At 38.0% G+C, this 26,361-nt stretch overlaps 1 protein-coding gene across 5 annotated transcripts in view; it reads left to right on the top strand.

The window, feature by feature from the left end:
- Positions 1-2,095: 2,095 nt before the first annotated feature.
- The window catches only part of HERC4 (HECT and RLD domain containing E3 ubiquitin protein ligase 4), a 136,239-nt gene continuing 111,973 nt past the window's right edge, over positions 2,096-26,361 (top strand). For 2 of the 5 annotated variants that reach the window (XM_060113109.1, XM_060113126.1), the window contains exons 1-2: positions 2,097-2,452; positions 4,247-4,551. In XM_060113109.1, the coding sequence (XP_059969092.1) occupies positions 4,326-4,551 (226 nt within the window). In that variant the 5' untranslated portion in view covers positions 2,097-2,452; positions 4,247-4,325. Of the gene's footprint in view, positions 2,469-4,246; positions 4,552-9,350; positions 9,446-26,361 lie in introns of those variants that run through there. The other 3 variants (XM_060113139.1, XM_060113117.1, XM_060113132.1) reach the window with 3 other exon arrangements.

A 26,361-nucleotide genomic window follows, 5' to 3' on the forward strand; every position in this document is an offset into this window, starting at 1 on the left:
AGACAAACCAGCACCACAGGCCATACTCACCATCAATTACTCATGCTGCTTTTATACAACAAATTCACATTATCCTAATAAACTTCTGATCCTATACTTGTTTCACTTTTAAGGTAATCACAGGCTATTTTCTGAGATCTTGTATCACAGTTTCATAGATTTATAAGGTTAAAAGGAACATCTAGAAAAGTCTTTTCCACTTTCTACAAGCAAGACCTATATTTAAAAATATTCTAGCGAGAGATGCATCCATGTAGCAGAGATAGCTGTCCACTAATTCATGCTCTCTCTTCTATGGTATAAAGTAGTAACAGCAAACTCAGCAGGGGTTATGTTTCCCAGTCCCCTTGCATCTAGGGGTGTTGTTCTTGCTAACATTATGTGTGCAGATGTGATATGTGGCACTTCCCAGAAAAAAGTTTTAAGAAGCTCCTGGTGCCCTCATCTCCCCAAGTTCCTGGAAATTAGTTTTGACTCATTAGGAACACCCACTTGGAATGTTAAAAAGGTAAAAAATACACTCTTAACATGTTAACACTCATATTTTAGTGTTTATTTGTTGCAGCATCGATTACGTATCTTAAAGACCCAAATCCCATAACTTCCCCTTTAGTGATATATTCTGAGGCATCAAGTCCTGAAGGTTAAAAGACAACAAAAGCCCTACAAGGGCAATGAAGCTATCAAAATAAGAAGTATGTTTCATGGGCAACATCACCACTCCTAATATTGAAATTATGCTTTCTTTGCTTAAGTACCTTGTCATTTTTATTCTTATTTCTGTAATAGACAGAAATAAGGTTGTGGGTTGAATTGGGTTGCCAAGAGATGGTTGAAGTCCCAGCTTCCAGTGCCTGAGAATGTGACCTTATTGGGAAATAGGGTCTTTGCAGATGCAATCCAGTTAAAAATAGGTCACAATGGATTAGGGCGGGTCTTAATCTAATGACTAGTGTCCTTGTAAGAGGGACATTTGGACACAGAAACACAGGGAAGAACACCATGTGGAGATGGAGGCAGGGATTCGAGTGGTGCATCTACAAGCCAAAGAATGCCAAGGATTGTCAGCAGCCACCAGAAGCTAGGAGAGAAGTATGGAGAAGATTCTCTGAGACCCCAAGATACAACCAATCCTGCTGCCTCTTTGATTTCAGATTTCTGGCCTCCATAACTGTGAGACAATAAATTTCTGTTGTTTCAAGCCATCCAATTTGTGGTACACTGTTTTTGGCAGCCCTAAGACACTAAAACACATACATATTCTAGCACAAACACTTTCCAGTCTGAAATATATTTTTCAGTGAGATAAAGAAACATGGCTTACTGTGGAATTCTTTCTAGGTTCTCAACATTCACTCTGAAGTCAAGATGCTAGAAGAGTCTGACATAAAATTTCAAGAGTGCCTTGTTTCGGGTTTTCCTCCTTAACTGGCCTAGGAAATCCGGAGTTTGTTTTTGTGAGGCAGGGACTCTAGCCATATACATTATTTAATTTTCTCTAAATGAAGGAGGCCCTGCGTTAATTTATCTTCCAGGGAGAGTGCAGAAAGTGATGGCAGCCAACACTTTATCGGGAGCCTGAACTGGTGGTGTTGATATTTAATGCCAGTAGACTCCATCATTGCTGCAATACATCTGGCATCCTCAGGATAGCTCCAGTTGGGGCTAAGGGATAAAATAAAAGACTTCAACAACCTTTATATCCGTATTTGTGATGTTTTATCTGCTACTTCAAATTCTCCTTGGATAAAGGTGGAATAAAATAATAGAAACTGGAACCAATAGGCAAAAAGACAATCTAGCCAAAAAAGGAAGAGATTTTCTTCACTAAAAGGCCCTAGTGCACGCTGAAACGCTGTGACAAGACACACCAAACACCTCCATTTGTCTTGCAAATTCCAACTTCTGTGCTTGGCATTTTTCTCTTAAGGCAACGCAAAGCACCACACTGCGCAGGCGCCCGTGTCGGTGTGCCCTGGGAGGATTCCGGCGCAGGCGCGCGGGCCGCGAAGTGGGAGGGCTCGCGCGCGTGCTCCGCGGTTCACTTCCGGCCGACGCCGACCCCTCCCCCTCCCCCGCGTTGCCTCCTCCCTCCCTCTCTCCCTTCTCCTCCCGAGTCTCTGCCCCAACTCTTCCCCACCCCTAGCGTTCTCCGCCTCGCTCGCCTCCCGTCCTTCTCCTCCCGCTCCATCCGGGTCGCTGACGGCTGGCTCTGGGCTAGAGAGCAGTGGCGGCTGCTTTTCTCTGAGGAACCCGGTAAAGTTTCACAGGAGCCGAGGAGGTGAGCAGCGGAGCAGCTTCACCGACACCCGAGGAGCTCTGGTGTTCGCAGCCACTGGCTGAAGGAGGAGGGTCCGGGAGCTGGAGACCTGTCTCAGCTGCTGCGCTGCCTCCGTCTTGCGGGAGGCGCCGCCCCCAGCCGCCCTGGGCTTCCCCTGCCTTGAGGGGCCGGGTGAGTCATTGCCCCGGTGGGTTCGGGGGCGTGTGAAGGCGTTAGGGAGGGGGCTGGGCGGATACAGGCCGGCCTGGCGCTGGGTGCTTTCTCAGCGTTTCCTCGGGCTGGGCGGGGGCACGAGGGCAGTGTCGGGCCCCCTGGCCCGGGGTCTGGAATGTCGCACCTCCCTGGGGAAGGGCCTCCCTGGGACGAGGGCCGCCGAGGTGCCGAGCCTCGTCCGCCGGCCTCTGCGGCTGCTGCGAGCGGACGGCTGCAGTAGTTGGCTGGTCGGCCCGTGAGGTTGGGTGTGTGCAGATGATTTCTCTCTCCCGGTCCCCGTAAGCTGATCTCAGTGCATATTCAGGGAATGATGGGAATAAACTGCTTCTCTTTCCCCTACCTGTTGCTGGCGAGAGGACGCCTTTCCCATTACCCCTCTTTTTTAAAGAAAAGGATTGTTAAACCTCGTGCGTTGGAATTTGGGGTGTTGTCCTGTCCTCTCCTTTAAAAAAACAACAAAAACCGGGAAGACAGTGCAGAACTCTCGGGAACTATCGGGTTCTGATGCCCCAAAAGAATAAAATCAAACTTTTCTTAATGGATGGGTCATGGATGGAATGAGACAGCTTCAGCACTTGCTAGCCAGCACTTAGGAAAGTTGGGTTTTGAAACTTCTTAGGTTCTGTGTAAAGAATGTGGGTACCTACACGGGAATAAGGCTGACTTCCTGTAATTGTGTTATTTAGTAAAGCGATGTATCTAAAAATCTGTGTAGGTTTAGATGAAGTGGACTCTTTGTTATCCGTGTCTATATAAGCAAAGAAATATTCAGTCACCGTACTGGAAAGTTCTACAGATTTCGCCACCAAACTCTCAGTGTCCCAGTCCGCATTTCTATTCTTGAAAAATCGGCAGTGCCGGAGTTATTTGCAGTTTTTTTTCCATCTTCAAATAATTGTCTCAGGGGTATAGATAGATGTAGATCGCATTGGGGAGATATTTTTCAGTCATGGTTCCCACTAGAAATAGAAAATGTTGAATTTTGGGGGAGAGTCTTGATCTTTAAACTGCATTCTTTTGTATTATAATTAGGTACACTGATTTAGTTTTTAAATTAAATTAGTAGTGAGGTCAGAGTGTTAATATTTTGATTTGTAAAGTATGATCTTTGGAGGTGATTTTCTTAAGATCAAAGCTTACCTAGAGAACTGTAATTTTATCTGGGGCCTGTTAGTTGGAAGAGTCTTTTAAGTTGTGGGAAACTCAAAGTTTCCATTATTGGCTTTATTTCTAGTACAGATAAGAACTTCAGTTTTCTGTTAATGTGGAGGTAGGTGTTAGGAAGTCTAATTATTCTTTGACTTGAGGGAGATTGCAAGGTTTTATGTTTCTGTAGTTGGCTAAATTTTTCACTGAGTATATATCTGATTTTGGGAGCAGTGGATAGATGTCATATTTCTTGCTCCCACTGAAATTATTCAAAGCAAAAAGGAAAAAAAGATTAACTTCATCAGGATACTTACTATTTCAATTTGATTAGTCTATTATAAGGCGACAAAAAGTCAAAACTAGTTAATATTTAGATTTTGCAAAGAATCATGGGGAATGATGTATTTTTCCTAAACATTTTTGTATGATAATTTAAAAAATACACATCTGATTGTTTTTTGAAATTGAATGATACTTCTGTAACACATTATAAAGTAAATTTCATGTTTACTACATAGTGATTATTGTAGCCTAGTACTTGAAAGAGCAGTTATACATTATGTTTCCTTTGAAGTCATATTAACTTTTTTTCTATCTTCTCAGACATAGGGATACCTCCAACTTGCCAGTGTTTCAGAAGGGAGTGTTTTATTGAAACTGGAAGACCAAAAGAATTACAAACATGTTGTGCTGGGGAAATGCATCTTTTGGACAGCTAGGTTTGGGTGGAATTGATGAAGAAATTGTACTAGAGCCCAGAAAAAGTGACTTTTTTATAAATAAAAAGGTTCGAGATGTAGGATGTGGACTCAGACATACTGTATTTGTTCTGGATGATGGAACAGTATACACATGTGGATGTAATGATCTAGGGCAGCTAGGTCATGAAAAATCCAGAAAGAAACCAGGTAAGTTGAAAATTTTTTTGTTTGCTATTTCTAATAATTATATCATTTAAGTTAGAAATGTCAAACAATTTCTCTAGTCCTAAACCCATGTTTTCTTTTTATCAGGCTTTAAAAGCAAACCAGGCATTAAATAGATCCTTTACAGTTTGCATGCTTCTAAGTACTTTAATTATTTTGTGGTTTCTTTTTTTAACTACTGCTATTATAAACCCTTTTTTTTTTTTTTTTTTTGCGGTACGCCGGCCTCTCACTGTTGTGGCCTCTCACTGTTGTGGCCTCTCACTGTTGTGGCCTCTTGCGTTGCGGAGCACAGGCTCCGGACGCGCAGGCTCAGTGGCCATGGCTCTCGGGCCCAGCCGCTCCGCGGCATGTGGGATCTTCCCAGACCGGGACATGAACCCGTGTCCCCTGCATCGGCAGGCGGACTCTCAACCACAGCGCCACCAGGGAAGCCGTATAAACCTTTATTGTATGAAGCTGTGGCTTCAGAACATAATTATGGTGATGTAAAACAATAGCGAAAACCACCCTGCCGTGTATAGATCTTCTTTGGTATTAAGTATATTGGTATAGAATATACAGTATGTAGGTCCTCTTTTATCAGTACTGTTCAGCCACCCGGGGCAGATTTTATTTTTTATCTTCTTGTTTTTTTTTTTTCTGGGCAGATTTTAATTGCATAATTTACTGTGTTGTGTTCCATGTATCAGAAAGGGGGAAAATTAAGATGAAAGCTTTTTACTTTCACTTACTTGCCAAAAATATAATCCTAAGTATTCTCTTGTTCTTCCTATTATATTTTAAATACATGATTTCATTTAGTTTGAAATATCTTTTATTTTCGTAGTATCTTACTTTCAAGTAATAACACTAGCTATTAAAAGTTTTGTGTCTATGAGATGTCCTGATTATGTAGTAGCCATACGAACCAAATTTAAAATAATTTGTAGGGTAATGAGAATTTTGAGGAATTTGGTCACATTTCATGTTCTGTTTTCCTGGATATACATATTTTAAAGTCAAATATTACCACATTTAGAAAAATTGTTATGTGAATTTCACTTTCAGTTGTGTTAACTAAAAGTTAATTCTTAAGATGGTAAATTCAGATAAGATTACAGCTGTACTGATTTACAGTTTCTTTTAACTTTAACAATAATGGCACCTCGGTATTTTCTATGGCAGTTATCTTTCTTTACCACGTCATTTTTAAGTGGTTTCTATTGTTAGTCTACTTTTGAGAGGTTAATGTAAGTATAATATATTAAGGTATTAAATTAAGGTATGTTACTCTTTTTTCATACCATCTCACCACCGTGCCCAACCTCACTTTTCTAACTTGTAAATTATGGTGTAGTTTTCATCCTTCGTTGATAGGGTTTTAATCTCTTTTCTTCTGCCTTGATTTGTAATTTAATTTTTTTGGATGAATAGTAGTGATGCTTAATACAATAGGTTTAATTATTGCAAAACTCAAGATAAATGGTAGTTTTCTTGTACTCTACCTCATGAAGAATATTTTATGGAATCTTATCAGATTTTCATAACCTTAGGCATTGAGGTTGTCATGTTGTTAGACATGAATGGTAATTTATTGATAAGTATTTGTTATCACTGCTTCAGAGGCAGATGGATCCTTTACCTTTTTTGCTTAGCTTGGAATGCTGCCTCAGGTTGAGATTTTCATGGTATTGCGGCTGTTACTATTCTTATACTTAACATGCCCCACAGAAATAACTGAACGTATCTCTGTATTGCTTTAGTAATTTCTCAGAGGCTTCCGGGCAAGTAGAAAGTACAAAGCTAGCACAAAGAAATTGCCAATATAGTTACTGAAATTTACTAAGATTTACATTTTTTAAATGTTAGTAAACATCTGTTCTGTGTCCAACACAAGGGTGGTAGACACTGTGCACTAATAGTATAATGATTATTATAGTGCCTGGAACAGCTTTTAACCCTATAGGTGAGGTTCTGAGAAACTTAACTAGCCAGAAGAGGCTTCTTTGTGGTCATGCTGACACTGTGATGATTACGTTGTACATTTAATTCACTCTGTTGATTCATCCTGGAAGCAATACTTGGTGATATAAAGTTGGGAGGGTGGGTTTACCTAATTTTTGATACCTCTTTAGGATTGCCTTGTTGTCCAGAGTACATCACAGTCTATGGAATAGAAAAATGAAAGGCATAAACTTTGTCTTTGAAAAATTTAGAACCTGGGTTGGGCATTAAGGCATATGTAAATGAAATAACTAGAGAGAATTGAAATTTGACATGATGTGGTATGTATTTTGAGACTAGGAAGTTTAAATGATGGGAAATGTCATTGTGGGATAGAATTGAAGATTCCTGGGAGAAAGTGAAGCCTTAAGTTTAATTCAATGATTGGTCACATAAATAGCCAGAAAATAAATCTAGAGCTGAAATAGCTTTATGGAAGAGAATCCTTATCCTGAGAAAAACTTTTTATTGCTAGAAGTCCAGATTCAATGATGTATTGAAGTGTACCTAGTTTAAGAGGTAGGAAAAAGTTAAAGTTCAAAGGGAGGTAGTTGCTCTGATAGGAACTTAATCTTTTAACCTCAGTTTTGATTTAAGGGGATTGAGTGGAAAATGTAATAATGTTTTTAACCAAAATCATTTCCCTTTGGAATAATTCCTTAATGATTTAAATATACTCCTTTTCTAGCCTTTTTCTAAAATTTATGAGTTTGAGGAATGAATTAGAAGATACAGAGTTCCCATTTAATTGCTTTTGAAGTCTTTGGGTAACAGAATGAGTCTGGTTGAATTTTAGGACCATGTAATAAGCATAGTTCACTTCATCAGAGCTTTAAACTTGTGTCATGAAGAAAGCAAACAGAAAGCTAAGAATTGTTTTCTTATAGAGATTGGCTTTATAAGCATACTGAATATTAAGAAGTAAAAGAGAAAGAGGTCGCCTCCTTCATTAAGGATAAGCTATTCTTGAGAGTCATGGTAACCTCCTGGAGGACTCAGCCTTACAGTGTAGTAAATAGATTTGACCTATGGCCTGTTGGGAGAAGTTTCCATTCTGGACATTCTAGTAACCACATGGGAAGATTTCACTCATTTCCTTTATTATACCAAGAGTGCAGATTACATCCATGTTCATCTCCATTCTCTTGTAAATGTATAATCCTTGCTGTCACTACTAGCTCTTTCTGAACTATTTCCAGAGAAGTGAACATCTATTTCACTTTTATGTATGTATTTTTCCTTCATAGGAATTTTTTTAAACCTTTTAAAATCTAGAGGCTCTCAGTTTTTTCCTTAATTCATAGCTAACAGGTAAATAGTATATTTAATCTTCGAAGTGCTAGGTCAGTCCACCTAAATAAACTGTTAGTTTTATTTTTGTACTTCCAAATTTGCTTCTGGAAATTTTAAGATAACATTTAGAAAGTGGACTTTTCTTAATAAGATTATTTACTCACTGTGTATCCACCATAGGTAAAATTTGGTGTCCATGGACCTAAATATATGTTTTACACACCTGTTTCCATTTGTTTTGTGTTAGAAACAGTGCTAAACTATTTTATGTCCATAATTTGCAAATAATGTGATACAGTTTGTTAAAAATGACTGTTTTAATAGCGTTTTATGGTGTACAGAGTTCTTTTGAATAGATTATGTATTTTATTTAATCCTCACAACAGTCTTGCTTGTTAGCTAGGGCATGTGTTATGGTCCCCCTTTTTCAGATGAGGAAACTGAAGTTAAAAGAGCTTAACCACTAGAGTAGCAGATATTAAGAGAACACTCTAAACCCTGTGGTTTTATCTTTATCCTACAAAGTTTTGCCCCTGCCATATTTAGAAGGTAGAGGAATATTTATTCAAGGAGGAAACTAGTTTACATCATTATTTTAATGTAATTCTGAGGGTTTAAAAAACTCTTAAAATTATTATTTTATGACTAAAGGTATACAATGATGACATCATGTTTTTTTTAATCCCTCCCCAGTCCCTTCCCTGTGCATAAATTCAAAGAGAAGCCATTTTAGGAACCGTGTAAGAAGGTTGAGAATTCTAGTTTCAGATGTAATATTGTATCAACACAAACTAAAAATTCAAATATATATGTTTTATTCTTGAACTGAAGACTGACTTCATTGTAAAGCCAATGATAAAGTTTTGAATAGTATGATAAAACTTTTTGTAGCTTGTGCTCAACTCTTCTACTGAAGATAAAAATATTATGAGCATTGATTCTGTTTTTTGTGGCCCAAAATGGTAATTTCTGCTGTTGATCATTCCAATAAAAACATTTTGGTCATATAGCAGTAATTTGCTTGCCTTTCTTGCTTCTTCATTTTCTGACCTGCTCTCTCTGTTCATAAAACATAAATCTATAAATGAACTCCTTAAAATATAGTTGAAATTTAAAAAGTAATATAGGAAAATAAATGTATAAATATGGGAAATAAAATTATTCATATAAGAGTGGATTAAAAAATTCAGATAATCCCATATATTCCTTAATGAACCAAAGAAGCTCATTATGTTTTATAACTACTAATTTTCATAATACCTTATAAGGAAGAGAAGGATGTGGATGATATGAAGACTTGAAAAAATAATTACTTGGTTCAGGAATGGAGGCTTGCTTTGGATGCTTTACTTTGAGAAAGGTTAGTGTCCAAGAATCACAGTGTCGAGGGTAGGGAAAAAAAATCATAATGCAAACAGATGACTACTGTTAGAGAGATGTATAATAATACTTTACTTTGTGTAGGACCCTACACCTGAGGAATTTCAAGAGCATTACACAATAACTCATGGTTCCTTTCAAAATGCTTGTGACACAATTTGCAAGAATTATCCTCATCTTAGGGGATAAATTTACGGAGAAATGGCAGCACAAGTTGGTAAGTAACTTGTCAAAACAGCAGGTGACTGGTGAACAGCTATAAATTGAATCTGAAAATTTAAGTCTACCAGTCTCCTACCTTATTCACTAAATTGTGCTTATGTTTAGAATTATTTACAGTAGTATTTTCTATTTCAGGCAGATCAAATACTAATGCACAGATTGTTTTTTAGCCAGTCTATTGATGGCCTATTGAAATGAATCATTATTTTACCAAGGTGCTTGCATTGTGATACCACTTTGGTATTTCATTATAACCTTTTGTGGTATGAAGAATATTTAAACAAAGGAACAAAAACTTACTGTGGTAACACACAGTCTTCTTTCCTGTGTTATATATCATATTCTCTACCCCTTTGTTGTCTAATGCTGTGCTGTGCTACTATCCAAAGTCCATAGTAACTGCCAGGCACAACTGATTTGGTGGCTAACATTGGAACTTGGGTTAATTATGTTGTATCAAGTCTGCCATGTATCTCTCTGTAGGATGCATTGGTTTGGTGAATGCTTTATAAAACCATTAACCCACAGAGAAGCAATGATAGTAGTAGATGCCTAATCTGAACAGTCTAACAAATAGAGCCTTCTTTAAATGATTTGGAACCAATGATTTTCTCTTTGTGTTTGGTATGTTAGTGTTTTTTGTTTGTTTGTTTTTTTTTCTTTTTGCTGTATGCGGGCCTCTCACTCTTGTGGCCTCTCCTGTTGCGGAGCACAGGCTCCGGACGCGCAGGCCCAGTGGCCATGGCTCACGGGCCCAGCCGCTCCGCGGCATATGGGATCCTCCCAGACCGGGGCACGAACCCGTATCCCCTGCATCGTCAGGCGGACTCTCAACCACTGCGCCACCAGGGAGGCCCCGGTATGTTAGTGTTTTTATCTGATTGGAAGTGAGCCACATATGTTCCTTGAAAGAACAGGAGTATGGAAAGTTTCACAGTTTGAGCAGTTACTAAGGATTCTTGTTACAGATGATAGCCAAGATGGTCTAGGTTCTATCACCTTAGTATAAGTACAGTCGTCTCTCAGAATCCATGGAGGATTGGTTCCAGGACCCTCGAAGATACCAAAATCCATGGATGCTCAAGTCCCTGTTATAAAATGGCATAGTATTTGCATATAACCTACACATATGTTTAAAATCATTTCTAGATTACTTATAATACCTAATACAATGTAAATAGCTATAAATACAATGTAAATGATATGTAAATAGTTGCTGACTATTTGGGAAATTCAAGTTTTGCTTTTTGGAAATTTCTGGAATTTTTTTTTTCCCCAAATATAGTTGACCTTTGAACAACATGGGTGTTAGGGGTGCTGATCCCCCATGCAAGTGAAAGGCTCCATACTGCTATCTTTGCCTTAAAAACAAAGGGATTGAAAGTGACTCACCCAAGGGCAAGAAACTGAAACAGTTTGGATAGAATCAGAACTCAAACCCTAGTTTTATGATTCCACATTTTGTGACCTCTGAGCATAAACTTTTCCCTTACACAAAGATCTGTAAAATGAAAATACAGGCATTATATATTTATTGAAGTAAACCGATGTATAAGTGGATCCTTGCAGTTCAAACCCATCTTGTTCAAGGGTCAGCTGTACTTTCCATCCACGTGTTGGTTGAATGCTGAGATGTGGAACTCACGGATAAGGAGGGCTGACTGTGTTCTTTGGGTTCCATGTCCCCGATATGTCATATGAGTATAGCACTGTTGTTAAAGCTCATTTCTCACAAACCCCATGTATTTTTTTCTTTCTTTTTTTTTTTTTTCATTCTTTTTTTCAAAAAATTGGCGGTACACGGGTCTCTCACTGTCGTGGCCTCCGGACGCGCAGGCTCAGCGACCACAGCTCACGGGCCCAGCCGCTCCGCGACATGTGGGATCCTCCCAAACTGGGGCACGACTCCGCGTCCCCTGCATCGGCAGGCGGACTCTCAACCGCTGCGCCACTAAGGAAGCCCCCCCCCATGTATTTTTAAAATTGCTTTGAAGGAATAAATCAAGTCTCACTTCATAGATATTAAGTTTTCCTAGGCTGTAAGGCATATCAGGTACTTGGGATACATATTAAAACTAATAGAGAAAATCTATTCAGCCATTGTTACAGGGTTTCTTTGGACTAGGATTGTGTTAAATGAGTAGAAAAGTGGGAAACATTAATAAAGAATCCATATTAAAAAGCTCATGGTTTATCTTATCTCAGCTTCTATGGCTTTTTTCCCCCCCATGCTGATGGAACTTAAAAGGCAATAATTATTTTTATATCTTAATGAATTGTTGTGATTACTTTACATGCTAGAAAAATCTGTGCTGTGTACAGTTGTATTACTGGAGTTAATTTTGTTAAAAGGGAAATTTCTTGAATTTTGGTGGCTTTCTTTTTTTTTTTTTTTTTTTTTTGCGGTATGCGGGCCTCTCACTGTTGTGGCCTCCCCCGTTGCGGAGCACAGGCTCCGGACGCGCAGGCTCCGGACGCGCAGGCTCAGCGGCCATGGCTCATGGGCCCAGCCGCTCCGCAGCATATGGGATCCTCCCAGACCGGGGCACGAACCCGTATCCCCTGCATCGGCAGGCGGACTCTCAACCACTTGCGCCACCAGGGAGGCCCTGGTGGCTTTCTTTAAACCATAATATTTTATTTACCTGGAATTACTCTTTTTTCTTCAGTTCTAGTATGGCAGAATTTTATTTTAGCTTTTCTTGGCCATAAGGAAAACATTCTATAATTCTTTAGTAATGTGTTTTTCACATTATTTTAAAATACCTTATTTCTTTATTAATGTCTACGTTTAGTTTCATTTTATTCCTTTGCTGGGTGTCATACTATTCTGAAATAACACATTTTTAGTTTTTCATAGTTTTATTACATATTCTTTTTTAAAAACTTAATTATTTATTTTTAGTTTTGGCTGCATTGTGTCTTCGTTTCTGCATGCGGGCTTTCTCTAGCTGCGGTGAGTGGGGGCTACTCTTCGTTGCAGTGCACGGGCTTCTCATTGTGGTGGCTTCTCTTGCTGTGGAGCACGGGCTCTAGGCACACGGGCTTCAATAGTTGTGGCTTGGGGGCTCTAGAGCGCAAGCTCAGTACTTGTGGCACACGGGCTTAGTTGCTCCACGACATGTGAGATCTTCCCAGACCAGAGCTTGAACCCATGTCCCCTGCATTGGCAGGTGGATTCTTAACCACTGCGCCACCAGGGAAGTCCCTTATTACATATTCTTGGGAGGGTAATCAGGAAATATAGGGAAAATAAAAACCATAATGCCATCATGCACAGATAAATACTGCTGTCATTTGACAGTTTTTCTATTCTCATATATGTTTCTGATTATGGACTGGGAATATGTTTTTCTTTCTCAACTTTTTTTTTCAGTAATAATTGAATAACACTTTAGTAAATATTTCCCCATGGTTTTAAAATACTGTTTAGGGATATTTTAATGATTATTTAACCTTTCATCATTTTTTTTAAGTTTATTCATTTTATTTATATTTGCTGCGTTGGGTCTTCGTTGCTGCGCCCGGGCTTTCTCTAGTTGCAGCGAGCGGGGGCTACTCTTCGTTGCGGTGCGCGGGCTTCTCATTGCGGTGGCTTCTCTTGTTGTGGAGCACGGGCTCTAGGCGGGCTTCAGTAGTTGTGGCGTGTGGGCTCTAGAGTGCAGGCTCAGTAGTTGTGGCACATGGGCTTTGTTGCTCTGTGACATGTGAGATCTTCCTGGACCAGGGCTCGAACCTGTGTCCCCTGCATTGGCAGGCAGATTCTTAACCACTGCACCACCAGGGAAGTCCCCAAGGAAACAAAGGTTTTGAAGTCACAAGATGCATTCACATAGAAGTTCTTGATTTCACTAATAGCTGAAATAATTGTAACTATAAGTTGTATATGTGCTGGCATGTAGGCAAGAGCCCCTGGGAAATGTGCCCTCTGAGGGAATGATGTTGCTTCTTTGAAAGAGAAATGAAAGTGAGGAAGGAATAGGGTAAGGCTAAAAGAGACCCTAAGGACCCTTAGGAGTTTCTGAAGACAATTGGAGGAAAGTTTAGGTGCTTTACCTATAAGTTCTAGAATCTAAAAAATAAAACAAACTAGTGAAGATAACAAAACAGAAACAGACTCAGAGATACAGAGCATAAACTAGTGGTTACAGGTGAGGAGAGGGAAGGAAGGAAGGAGGGGCAAGATAGGGGTAGAGAATTAAGAGGCACTACTATGTATAAAATAAATAAGCTACAAGGATATGTTGCGCAGCACAGGGAATATAGCCAATGTTTTATAACTATAAATGGAGTATAATCTTTAAAAATTGTGAATCACTATGTTGTACACTTGAAACTTAGATAATATTGTAAATCAACTATTCCTCAATTAAAAAACAAAACCTAGTGGAAACGAGATTCAATTAGATGTCAACAGTCAAAGCAAAGGCAGCATTTACAATAGCAAGAAAAAGACAAAATGACTTAGGCATAACCTAAGATTGTGTGAGACATAATATGAAGAAGACTTGAAAGCACGTATGAGGGATAGAAAAAACTTGAAAAATTGAAACCACATTTGTGGATAGGAATACCCAACCTACATAGACCTGCCAGTTTCTCTAAAATTAATATCAGTTTAATATGATCCTAATAAAAATAGCAAGTGTTTTTTTTTTTCCCCCCCAGGAACTTGACAAATGGATTCTCTAGTTCATAGGGAAAAAATAAACCAATGTAGCCAGGAAAACTCTGAAAAATGAGAGCGAAATACATATATATATAAATAGATAGTAACATATTTTAATCTTAAAGCCTTGGTAGTTAAAACTGCCCCACAAATAGACATATTAAATAAAATAGAATAGATAGCCCAGATATAAACTAATCAACGGAGAAAAAAATTCAAGTGAGGGATAGTCAATAAATGATCTTGGTATAAGTAAGAGCATCATCTAGGGAATCAAAAAGTTGGATTAATACCTCACGCCATGTATGTATTGGATAAATTCTAAATCAATCACATATTTAAATGTAAAGGTTACAATGATAAATGTGCTCAAAGAAAACATGGGCTAATTTTTTAAAAATTATTTTGGAGTCAGGAAATCCTTTCTGAATTGTGAAAACATAAAGTAAACTCCATGGAAGTAAAAATAATTTTGCTATGTAGAAGTCACTGTAAAAGTTAAAAGACAAATAGGAAATATTTATGAATTTTAATATTTATATTGAAATCAAAATGCAAGTCTCCGAGATATAAAGCACTCATAGAAATTGATGAGATAAGGAGAAGACAGTAGGAAAATGGGCAAAGGATAGGAAGAGGCACTTCACAGAAAAGGAAATACAAATGTCTTTTAAACAGTGAATACTCTTCAGCCTCATTCATACTAAGAGAAATACAGAAGACTATGTGTATGACTGGGGTACCATCTCTGTATAGTGAGGCTGTCAGTAAATAAGTGTTCCATAGGTTGTTAGTGTAAATTGATAAACCCTTATGAGGGTTATTTTGCCAGCATATATCAGAATTACAGATGCACAAACCCTTTCTCCAAGAAGTCCAAGAGTATAGCTCTTGATTTGATAGCTACGTTTGTACATATACAAAATGAGTGTTACTGCAACATTGCTTATAGTAGCAAATATTAGAAACAATCTTATGACAGTCTGTTGGGAACTGGTCAAATAATTCGGTCAGTGTAATGCTATGTAGTTACGAAGAGAATGAAGGAGGTTTTTGCATACTAATATAGCAAGAGCTCTAAGATAAATTAAGTAAAAAGAGCAAGGTGTAGAACATTGTGTATAAAGCTGTATTTTGGATTAAAAAAAGAAAAATATACATTTGTATTCGCTTATAGATATATTAAGAGAAACCCTGGAAGAATATATCCAACTAATAATGGATATATTTATTCTTGGTGCAGAGGTAAGATAAGGGGTGAGAACTAGACTGGTAGAAGACATGGATGATAGACACAGATTTTTCCCTACATGTATTTAAAAAAATGTAGACATATTATCTGTTAATTTTTTTAAAATAAAAGGGTAGGCTCTGGAATTAGAGTGCTTGGATACAAATCCTGGCTCTTTCACTTCTTAGCTATGTTATCTTGGGCACATAGCTTAGTCTCTGTGTTAAGTATTCTCTTCTGTAAAATTAGGATAATCATGCCAAGGGTGGTTGTAAGGGATTAAGTGAGATATCACATGAAGTGCAAAGAACAATGCTTGGCATGTGCTAAGTGCTCAATAAATGTTTTCTTAAAAGAAAAAAGCCATTAATGTTAGCGTGAGAATGTAATTTTAGGTAAGCCTTACACTGAAGTGGCGTTATGCTGTTTCTATATGTTCCTTGAGATAGACAATACGTATCTTTTCATTTACAACTGAAATTCAGGCATTTATTCAACAGAGGATGTCTACTTTGTCCTAGACATTGTGCTAACTATGAATGTACTTCTTTATGTTTAGTCTTCAGTTACCTTGTTGGAGCTCATATTCAAAAATTATACCAAAATTTCCCCAAAATGTATGTTTGTTTTGTTTGGAGGTAATGTTATATCGGAGCAAGATATAAAATAAATTCAATTCCTTTACTGTTACACTCTAAAGATATAGTAATAACAGAAGAAACATAGATGCCTTTTTTGTTCTTGTGAGAAGCACATAAATGATGGGAGTTAGATTCACCGTTTTCAAAAGTTTATTTACTGAAGAGTAATTAATTAGAACATTTCTTGGTCCATTCAGGCTGCTACAACAAAATGACTATAGTCTGGGTGGTTTAAACAACAAACCTGTATTTCTCTCGGTTTTTGAGGCTGGGGAATCCAAGATCAAGGTGCTAGCAGATTTGTTACCTAGTGAGGACTTGCTTCTTGGTTCTTAGATGGCCATCTTTTCATTGTGTCCTTATATGGTAGAAGGGTGAGGGAGCTGTCTAAGAAAGGGCACTAATCATGAGGGCTTCACCCTTATGACCTAATTACCGCCCAAAGCCCTACCTCCTAATACCATAACACTGGGGGCTAGAATTTCAGCATATGAATTTGGGGGAGGGGGTGACACAAACATACAGTCTATAACAGAAGGTATAGTTTGTGTACTGATATTTTGAGGAACAGACACTTAAATTCTGCTTATTCATACTTTTAAACCTGCCCCTCCCAAAGTGATAAGCTGACCTTTAAATTTAAATTTTTAAATTTGTAAACTGTTCTAAGAATGTACATGTTGGATATGTTGGATATGTTATGGTAAAGTCATTGTGGCCATAAAGGGAAGAGAGAATGAGGCTTGGAAGTTCGTTATGCTCACTGGTTCCAGAGAGAGGAGGTCACTGCATGCCACACAGAGCTGCAGGGGAAGATAACAGGGTAGTCAGGAGGCAGAAAACTAGAGCTCAGGGGAGATTTTAGGGTTGTAGCCTTATTGAGGTTTTCCTGGGAAAGGCAAACTAGGCAGAATAAACAGATTAAGATAGGCTAGTTTGATTAATTCCTCCAGGCTTTGGTCTATAGGGTTGTTTTCTTGTTTCCTGTTCCTGGTCCTGGGATGATTTAAGGTAAGGGAAATATGGGTTTGGTGTGTAAGATAGTTGGTGGAGTAAACTCTGGATTGGTCAGTTTGCATATGAAAGGCAGCTGTTGGTAGGCAAGTTGTTATCTTTAGGAATCAGCTAGTCCTGGGAGGCTCCGACTCTTCTGGTGTCTATAAGCCCCTCCCCCCACCATTCCTATGTCAGCATCAAGAATATAGAAAGTAAGAGTATAGTTAATTGTCTCTGTGATGAATGAATGCCAAATATATAAAAAAGTATCTAAGAAAACACAAAACAAAAATTCTGGCAGTATATTCTGAGGGTTCATTCTTGCTAGTCTTAAAAAGAAATGGAAGTAAAGCAGCTATTTGATTGATAGTATATTTATGTTGGAGTCTTTATATTTCAATTTTACTTCTCCTTTCCTCTTCAAACCAGTTAATTTCAGCAGTTCCTAGCCATCAAGAAAGGACTCTCCTGAAAAAAAAATAATGTAAAGCCCTAAGTATTTATACAGTTTTAAGTATGTTTTGAAAATAGATTATTAAAACATAACCTTGTTGTTTAAGTATTATTAACAAAAGGACAACAGTTCAATCAATAGGGAAATGTTTATATCTTTGTGCCTTTATCTGTGAAGTAGGGATGATGGTATACCTGTCTCATGGTGTTATGAGGATTAAATGAGATTAAACAAACAAAGGGCTTAGCACAGTGCCAGGCACATAATCGTCTTGTGTATGTTACCTGTATACCTGTATGTAGGTAAGAATGCATAAAAGGGGTATGGGCTTGTAAACATATCCGTTATAAAGAATTTTTTAATCTAGTTACATCTCCATATGAACATTATTGTGGGCTGTCAACCAAGACATGTAAATTACTGTATGTTAAGTTTTGGTTTTATCAAAGAACTCATTAAAATGTTTTCATGACTATGAGTTGTACCATTCCAAATTCTTATTGGTAATTATTGGTAATAATTTTAGAGAATAAGCATTTTCATTATTTTATGTTTTAGTTTTATTTAATTCTTAATTTTTTAGAATATATTTTATGATGATCATTATATGATTATCTTAGACATCCTTTAAAAAGTGTCAGTAAAGAATAATTTTACTTTAGGAATAGGGAAATAACATGCTGCCTTGAGTGAAGTAGCCATTTGGTTATTTATCTCTATCACAAAATTAGCAATATGATTATTTAAAGTAAAAAAAAAGCATTCTGAATTATTTATTGGTGTTATTCACTAATCCCAAGTGACTAATGTCTTCATCTTTTAAAAATTCAGCATCGTAAAATGCATCAACTATACATTCACTTGTTCAATTAAACAATTAAAGAACCATAAAAGAAGAAAAAAAACACTTGTAGATAATCAGTGTTGACAATTTAATATTTATTTTTCCAGTCTTTTCTCTGCATATATATTGGGGCTATATGTGACATATTTTAATACAAGAATGGAGTTACACAGTACCTTTTTTTTTTTTTTTGCGGTACACGAGCCTCTCACTGTTGTGGCCTCTCCCGTTGCAGAGCACAGGCTCCGGATGCTCAGGCTCAGTGGCCATGGCTCACGGGCCCAGCCGCTCCGCGGCATGTGGGATCCTCCCGGACCGGGGCACGAACCCGTTTCCCCTGCATTGGCAGGCAGACTCTCAACCACTGCGCCACCAGGGAAGCTCGCAACACAGTACCTTTTTAATTTCACAGTATAGCATCTTGTGAACATTAAATTTCTAGAGATGGATATAAGTGAACTTTGCATTGCTCTAGTTGGAGTTTTGAGTTATTCAGAGAGAAGGGAAGAGGAAAATATATATATACAGCAACTAGTGTGGCATGGTAGGCAGAGGATTCTGGCTGAATTAAACATTTACTAAGTAATTGATACGGAGCTGCTTTTTTTTTTTTGGCTGCGTTGGGTCTTTGTTGCTGTGTGCAGACTTTCTCTAGTTGCTTCGAGTGGGGGCTTCTCTTAGTTGCAGTATACGGGCTTCTCATTGCAGTGGCTTCTCTTGTTGCAGAGCACGGGCTCTAGGCATGCAGGCTTCAGTAGTTGCGGCACACGGGCTCAGTAGTTGTGGTACGCGGGCTCTAGAGCACAGGCTCAGTAGTTGTGGTGCGTGGGCTTAGTTGCTCCGCGGCATGTGGGATCTTCCCAGACCAGGTCTGGAACCCGTGTCCCCTGCACGGGCAGGTGGATGCTTAACCACTGCGCCACCAGGGAAGTCCCTGAAATGGAGCTTCTTAAAATTAGCTTTTCACAAAGTATATTCCTTCTGACCTCCAGTTTTGTAATCGTTATTAACATGACTGTGCTTGTTGCTATTCACAACTATATATTTTTTTAGACCCTGATAACTTGAGAATAAAGTATCAACAAAGATTTTTGTTCTCTGTATAAAACACTGACAATTGTTCAAACTGTTGAAGTTTTTTCTTTTTTAATTAAAGATACATGTAGAACTTCATTAAGCTCATATACCACATTAAGGGTTAAGATTTTCTTTTTTAAAACGTAGATTTTATTTATTTATTTATTTATTTTTGGCTGCGTTGGGTCTTCGTTGCTGCACGCGGGCTTTCTTTAGTTGTGTCGAGCTGGGGCTACTCTTCTTTGGGTGCGCGGGCTTCTCATTGCAGTGGCTTCTCTTGTTGCAGAGCATGGTCTCTAGGCGCGTGGGCTTCGGTGGTTGTGGCTCACGGGCTCTAGAGCGCAGGCTCAGTAGTTGTGGCACACGGGCTTAGTTGCTCTGCGGCATGTGGGATCTTCCCGGACCAGGGCTCGAACCCGTGTACCATGCATTGGTAGGCGGATTCTCAACCACTGCGCCACCAGGGAAGCCCAGAATTGTGTTTTTAAAAACTCTTAAATTTTTCTTTGCTCGTGGAAATACTGCTAGATATCATAAATAGGTTTCCAAACCAATCTTTAAAACACATTATACCTAAGTGTAATACTCTATCAATAATTATATTTAACTGAGCTTTGTAACATTTTCTGTAGAAAAAGTCATTGGAGTTTTACATTTGGGTGTCAGAATTTATCTTCACGCATCACTTATCCTGGCTTGTTTAGCTCTCTTGCTTTATTGGTTCCAGAAAGCTTAAGATAGATATTTGTGAGCAGCATTTAACTTAACTCTGTATCACATTTGAAATATAAATAACACTTGACTATAGCCACTGTTTCCTAGAGAAGAAAATTTATCAGACCAGGTTAGTTATTTCCCTAGTATTTTGATTTGGAGAAACAAAGGACATTTGTTCCTTTGGGGTTTGGGGTCAGTTATAATTTGGGGACTTACTATATCTTAAAAAAAAAAATTCTTATTTTCCCTGATTACCAAAATAGTACATTTCTATAACTTTTTAAAAGTTACAGAAATACATGATTTGAAAAGTGGAAGCCACTTTTTCCCTACATCCTAAAGATGACTACTACTGTTTCTTTATATTTTCATATCTTTTATACCTGTATTAAAATACGTAATCCTGTACACACATGAAGTTCTGTGGTTCTCTTTTTCATTTAATGTATTTTTATCTTTTCGTGTTATATTGTATAGACATTCATTTTAATAGAAGCACCAATTTCTGTTACATGGATATTCCATAATATATTTACCTACCTGTTACTGGAAGTCACGTTATTTTCTGTTGTTGTTATTGTTGTTTCCCAAAAGGAAAGTTTCTGGGTCAGAGGACATGCATGTTTAGAATTGTAATACGCATTGCCAACTTGCTCTTGCTCTCTAAAAAGCTTTTTTTCTTTTTTTTTTTTTGAGCTTGTATTTTAAAGATTGTTTAGAGAAATGTGTCTTTTGCCAATTTTGTGTAAATTTTTTTTACCATTTAAAAAGTTGTTTGGTATGGACATAATGTAATTCAAACTAGAAACTTCTAAATTTCGAAATCAAGTTTGTGATTGAACTATTTAGAATAATAAGTTATTTATTTCTGTGGATCACCTTTAAAACAAAGATGGTAGTACTTGACAGGAATGTTTTGAACCCAAAAATATTTATTAAAGTGTATTTGTTTGCTAGGGCTGCCATAAAAAAGTACCACAAACTGGGTGGCTTAAGTAACAGAAATGTATTGTTTCACAGTTCTGGAGGCTAGAAACCCAACATCAGGGTGTCCTCAGCATTGGTTCGTTCTAAATATCATGAAGGAAGGATCCATTCCAGGCCTCTCTCCTAGCTTCTGGTGGTTTGCAAGCAGTCGTTCACGTGCATTCTCTTTGTGTGCTTGTCTGTGACGATGTTTCCTCTTTTATTGGGACACAAGTCAAATTAAGGGCCTACCCTGCTCCATATGACCTCATCTTAACTAATTATATCCTTGATGGCCATTTTTCAAATAAGGTCACATTCTGGGGTACTGGGGATTAGGACTTTCAGCATATCAATTTGGGGGTAGCCCAATTTATCCCTTAACGGCAAGGTTTTGAGATCTGTAGATGAAAGAGGATACAGAGTAATGATAATGTTTATATTTTCCTTCAAATAGCTGTTTTAGAATTTGGAATAAGATGCAACTTTTAAGAGATGCTAGTTGTGAATATGTTACTAATGGTGTGTCTGTAGTATTACCTTTATACCCAAAACACACATTTTTTTTTTACTGTTTACAGGGTTCTCAGAGCATGTTGTTACTGGTGATTATATCTTATCAGGTTAAAACCCGTTTAGCAAAAGACTTAATAGACCATCTTGTATATTTTGTGATTGGTTGTCTAGGAAGAAGCGTTTATGTGTACTATTATTATTGATAAATCAGTCTGGGTCATAGTCAGTCAATATTCACAGAGCTTTTCATGGTCATTCCTGGACATGCACACATGCAGGGCTGCAAAATACATGAGTCTCCCAATGTGTAGATTCCCAGCTGAGGTTCAACAAAGCACTGCTTTGCCTTCCTGTTATAATATGTCCTTTCTGTGATATATTTAGTGCTACATTTTTTGCATTTTTGTTGGTGATTTCACTGTTTAAAATGGCCCCCAAGCATACTGCTGAGGTGCTATCTAGCGTTCCTAAGCACAAGAAGGCTATGATGTGTCATAGAAAAAAATCCATTGAGGCATGAGTTTACAGTGCTGTTGGCTGTGAATTCAATGTTAATGAATCAACAATATAATTAAGATGTCTTTAAATGGAAACGCACATAACACAAGGTTATGAATTGATCAGTTGATGAAATGGTGTGATTAGAGTCTTGTAGCAACCTAATCTTGTATTTTCCCTAGGGGCAGTCATTCAGTATTTGCTATATAAGTATTTGTGGTGACTTTATGGAACATAACCACTGTGAATAACAAGAATTGATGTATCCCCAACTAGACTAAAATAAAAAGACTAAAAATTGTAAGTGGAACAGTGATGGGGTTTCCTAGAAGGGTGGTGCGGTGGTGAAGTGAATCATCATATTTAGCATTCCTTTCTTCATACATTGTTCAGAGTTTTGCATTATCTTTCAAGGAAGTGTGAAAGAAGTTTGGAGTCACTGTAGTTTTTATTTTTTTGTAGTTTTTATTTTTCTCTTTGTACCTTTCATTAACCACAGTTGAGAATGAAAAAAAATTTTTTTTCTGTCCATAATGGCAAAGAGAAGAAAACTGACAGAGGAACATGTTCATAATTATGAGACATATCAGAAGGTGAATGTAGATACACCGCTGTATGGATATGGTGAAATTGATCATGTAAGTGAATGAGTCTGGAGATGATATTCTACATGAATTTTCACAAACTCAGGAATTGGTGAACGTATTTGTTGGATCCCAAAGGAAATAGGTTGTTCTTATTCAGTTACTTATTCAGATGGAAGGATTTTATCATGTAACATTTTACAACAAGGACCTGGATCTATTCTGTGTTGCTAAAAGGATGTGCAACCGTATTCTTTCTTTTATGATGTTTCTGCAGCAAAATTTATTGGATGCAGTTTGTTAGTGAACAAATGCTGAAGTCAGAGGTGGATACAAAGGTAGTTGGGAGGAAATAAATGATGTAGAAATGAAAACCGTCATTAGGTTGAACATTTTAATTGGTTTTTACAAATCTAAAAATGACAACATTTTGTGTTTATGGAGCAAAGAAGATGGCCTTTTTCTCCTTAATAATATGATGCACCATCAGTTTTCAAAAATACTGCATTTTAGCAGTACAAGTGTAAGAAGAACCAGAAGTAATGATGAGCTAGGGCTTATTAGATTTGTATTTGGAATATATCTGCTGTCAGTATTTACAAGATGGATATGTTATATCTCTCTAGTTCTTTATCTTTTCTGTTTTTGCTCCTGTCTCTGAAAAATGTATTTTTTTCCTGCCTTTTTCAAGACAGTCTCCTCCACTTAAGTTTCCTTTGCTTTTTTGTGCCTCCCCAAACTAAATGTTCCTTTTTTCTTTCCTTGAAGAGAAATATTGTGAACCATAAATACTGATACGAACAGTGTTACTTTTCTCAAACTTTTTATATGAACGTTTTGAAGCATAAAGAAAAGTAGAAAGAATAGCACAATGACCAACAGTTAACATTTTCCCATGTGTTTCTATCTGTACGTATTAGTTTTTTTTTTAAAAAGTACCTTATTTCTGAATTACAGTCAACTGTAAGGATCATGTGCTGTTTTTAAACCTATTCCAACAAGTTTAGCATCATACGCTCATAATTCTAACATCTTCTTGTAGCTCCCATTTATCAAAGGAATCAATTGTTTTTGGGTTTCTTTTAGGAATTTTTTCTTTTTTAAAAAAATTAATTAATTTATTTTTGGCTACATTGTGTCTTCATTGCTGCGCGCAGGCTTTCTCTAGTTGCAGCAAGCGGGGGGCTACTCTTTGTTGCAGTGCGCCGGCTTCTCATTGCGATGGCTTCTCTTTGTTGCGGAGCAAGGGCTCTAGGCGTGTGGGGCCTCAGTAGATGTGGTGCGCGGGCTCGGTAATTGTGGCTCGCGGGCTCTAGAGCACAGGCTCGGTGGTTGTGGCGCATGGGTTTAGTTGCCCCGCGGCATGTGAGATCTTCCTGGACCAGGGATCGAACCTGTGTCCCCTGCACTGGCAGGTGGATTCTTAACCACTGCACCACCAGGGAAGCCTCTCAATTTTTTTTTTTTTTTTTTTTTTTTTTTGCGGTATGCAGGCCTCTCACTGTGTGGCCTCTCCCATTGCGGAGCACAGGCTCCGGACGTGCAGGCTCAGCGGCCATGGCTCACAGGCCCAGCTGCTCCGCGGCATGTAGGATCCTCCCGGACCAGGGCACGAACCCGTGTCCCCTGCATCGGCAGGCGGACTCTCCACCACTGCGCCACCAGGGAAGCCCCCTCAATTGTTTTTTAATGGGCTTTCTTGACAAGTTTTTCTTTTGTTTTCTGTCCTCTTCCATATAAATCCATACTCAACCTAAATTAAAGTGAATTTAATCCCCACTTAACCCTCTCTTTTCTGTGTTTGTTGGCCTTGAAAGGCAAATGTGGCTTGGTGATTAAAACTTTGAGTTAACATAATACCTGGTTCATAGTAAACACTCAACAAATCTTAGCTGTTAGGTTTGGTATGAATTCTGTTTTGTTTTGTTTTTTTCTCTTTCTCATACAGGGCATCATTAAGCCAGGTTTTCTAGTGAATTTTTTGGTTTGTTTTGCTGGGTTCATTTATTCCCCCTTCTTTCTTGCTTATCATTGACTCTTTTTTGCAAGCCACCTTGTTTCGAGCATTCATCCAGAATTTGACCTGGATGTGAAGTGTCTCAATATAACATTGATCTAACTTTCTAGCATACTGGGGGGAAATGGTTGAGGTTTTTCATTTTAATTAGCCATTTGGAAAAAATAAGTAGTTTTTAAAAATTGTACAGAGAACTTATCAGTTTGTATATTTGTTGTCTGAAAAGCCTGTATTAAGTAGTAGTCCCAAGACATATGTTATTATGTTTCTTTAATAATATATTTCTCAGTAGTTATTCATTCTCAAAATAGGTATCTTAGTAATTTGATGGGGCTCAAATTCTGAAAGAACCAAAATTATTTATCTTGAGTTTTTAGTATGTAGAAGAAAAAGTAAAGAGCCCAGTTCAGTTTTAAAGAGAAAACAATGGTTTTTATACATTGCTTTAACTATTTTCTCTAATGTTCTATTTAATTTTTAAAATAATTTAAATTTTGAATAGATAATATATTCACATGGTTCAAAAATCAAAATAATATAAATACACATTGAGAAGGTTTGCTCTTACACTTGACCGCCCTATTTCCTTTCTACCCACATCCCCTATAGGCAACTATGTTTATTAGTTTTTTATCTTTTCAAAGTTTCTTTATGTAAATGTAAGCAAATATGAATATATATTCATATTCTTTCCTCTTCCTTACACAAAAAATAGCAAATCGTGTACATTATACCACATCTTGATTTTTTTTTTTTTTTTTTCGGTACGCGGGCCTCTCACCGTTGTGGCCTCTCCCGCCGCGGAGCACAGGCTCCGGACGCGCGGGCCCAGTGGCCATGGCTCACGGGCCCAGCTGCTCCGCGGCACGTGGGATCCTCCCGGACCGGGGCACGAACCCGCGTCCCCTGCATCGGCAGGCGGACTCTCAACCACTGTGCCACCAGGGAAGCCCCACATCTTGATTTTTTTTCCTACTTTGATAATATACCCTTGAGATCTTTCCACATCAGCATGTAGCATTTCCTCTTTATTTATGTTTTCAGAGCATAGTATCCCAGTGTGTGGATGGAATCCTTTACTGATGGATACTTGGAATATTTCCAGTCTTTTGTTATTATATACAGTACTGCAAACACGTAAATACACACACATTCACGCACACGCACATATGTATTTGTACTCTGCCCTCCTAGGTTCTCCAGCTGGGGCTTGTCTAGACAAAGGACAGATTAACAGGGAGAAAAACAAAACAAGTTTATTGCCTTGCGTTTATATGCAGGAGCACTCAGTAATGAGTAACTTAAGGTGGTAGTAGAACATGGGCTTATATAGCATCTTAATAAAAGAACAATAAATAGAGAAGTAACAAGACGAAAAGGACTTTGAGTTTCTGGGGTGGCAAATTTTGGGAAGGTAAATATGTGGGGGAACTCAGATAAGGGCTAGTTAGTAAAGTTTGTTATGTAGCTTCTGCTCGTGCTGTCTCTGAGCTGATAAAGGTCTAGAGTTGCCTCCAGTGATTAACTTTTGTCCTTCCTGGTAGAGAGGGCAGGTGGGACACTTCAGCAAATTTATGTCCTGCTTTTAGGCATATAGGAGAGCAGAGAGCTTTTCTTCTTAGTGGCCTTCAGCTCAAAGCAGTCCTTATGCCAAAGTGGCATATCTTGGGTTGGCATATTCTGCCTCCCTTTAGTACTTAG

Source organism: Mesoplodon densirostris, chromosome 1 (genome assembly GCF_025265405.1).
Source record: "Mesoplodon densirostris isolate mMesDen1 chromosome 1, mMesDen1 primary haplotype, whole genome shotgun sequence".
NCBI classification, from domain to species: domain Eukaryota; kingdom Metazoa; phylum Chordata; class Mammalia; order Artiodactyla; family Ziphiidae; genus Mesoplodon; species Mesoplodon densirostris.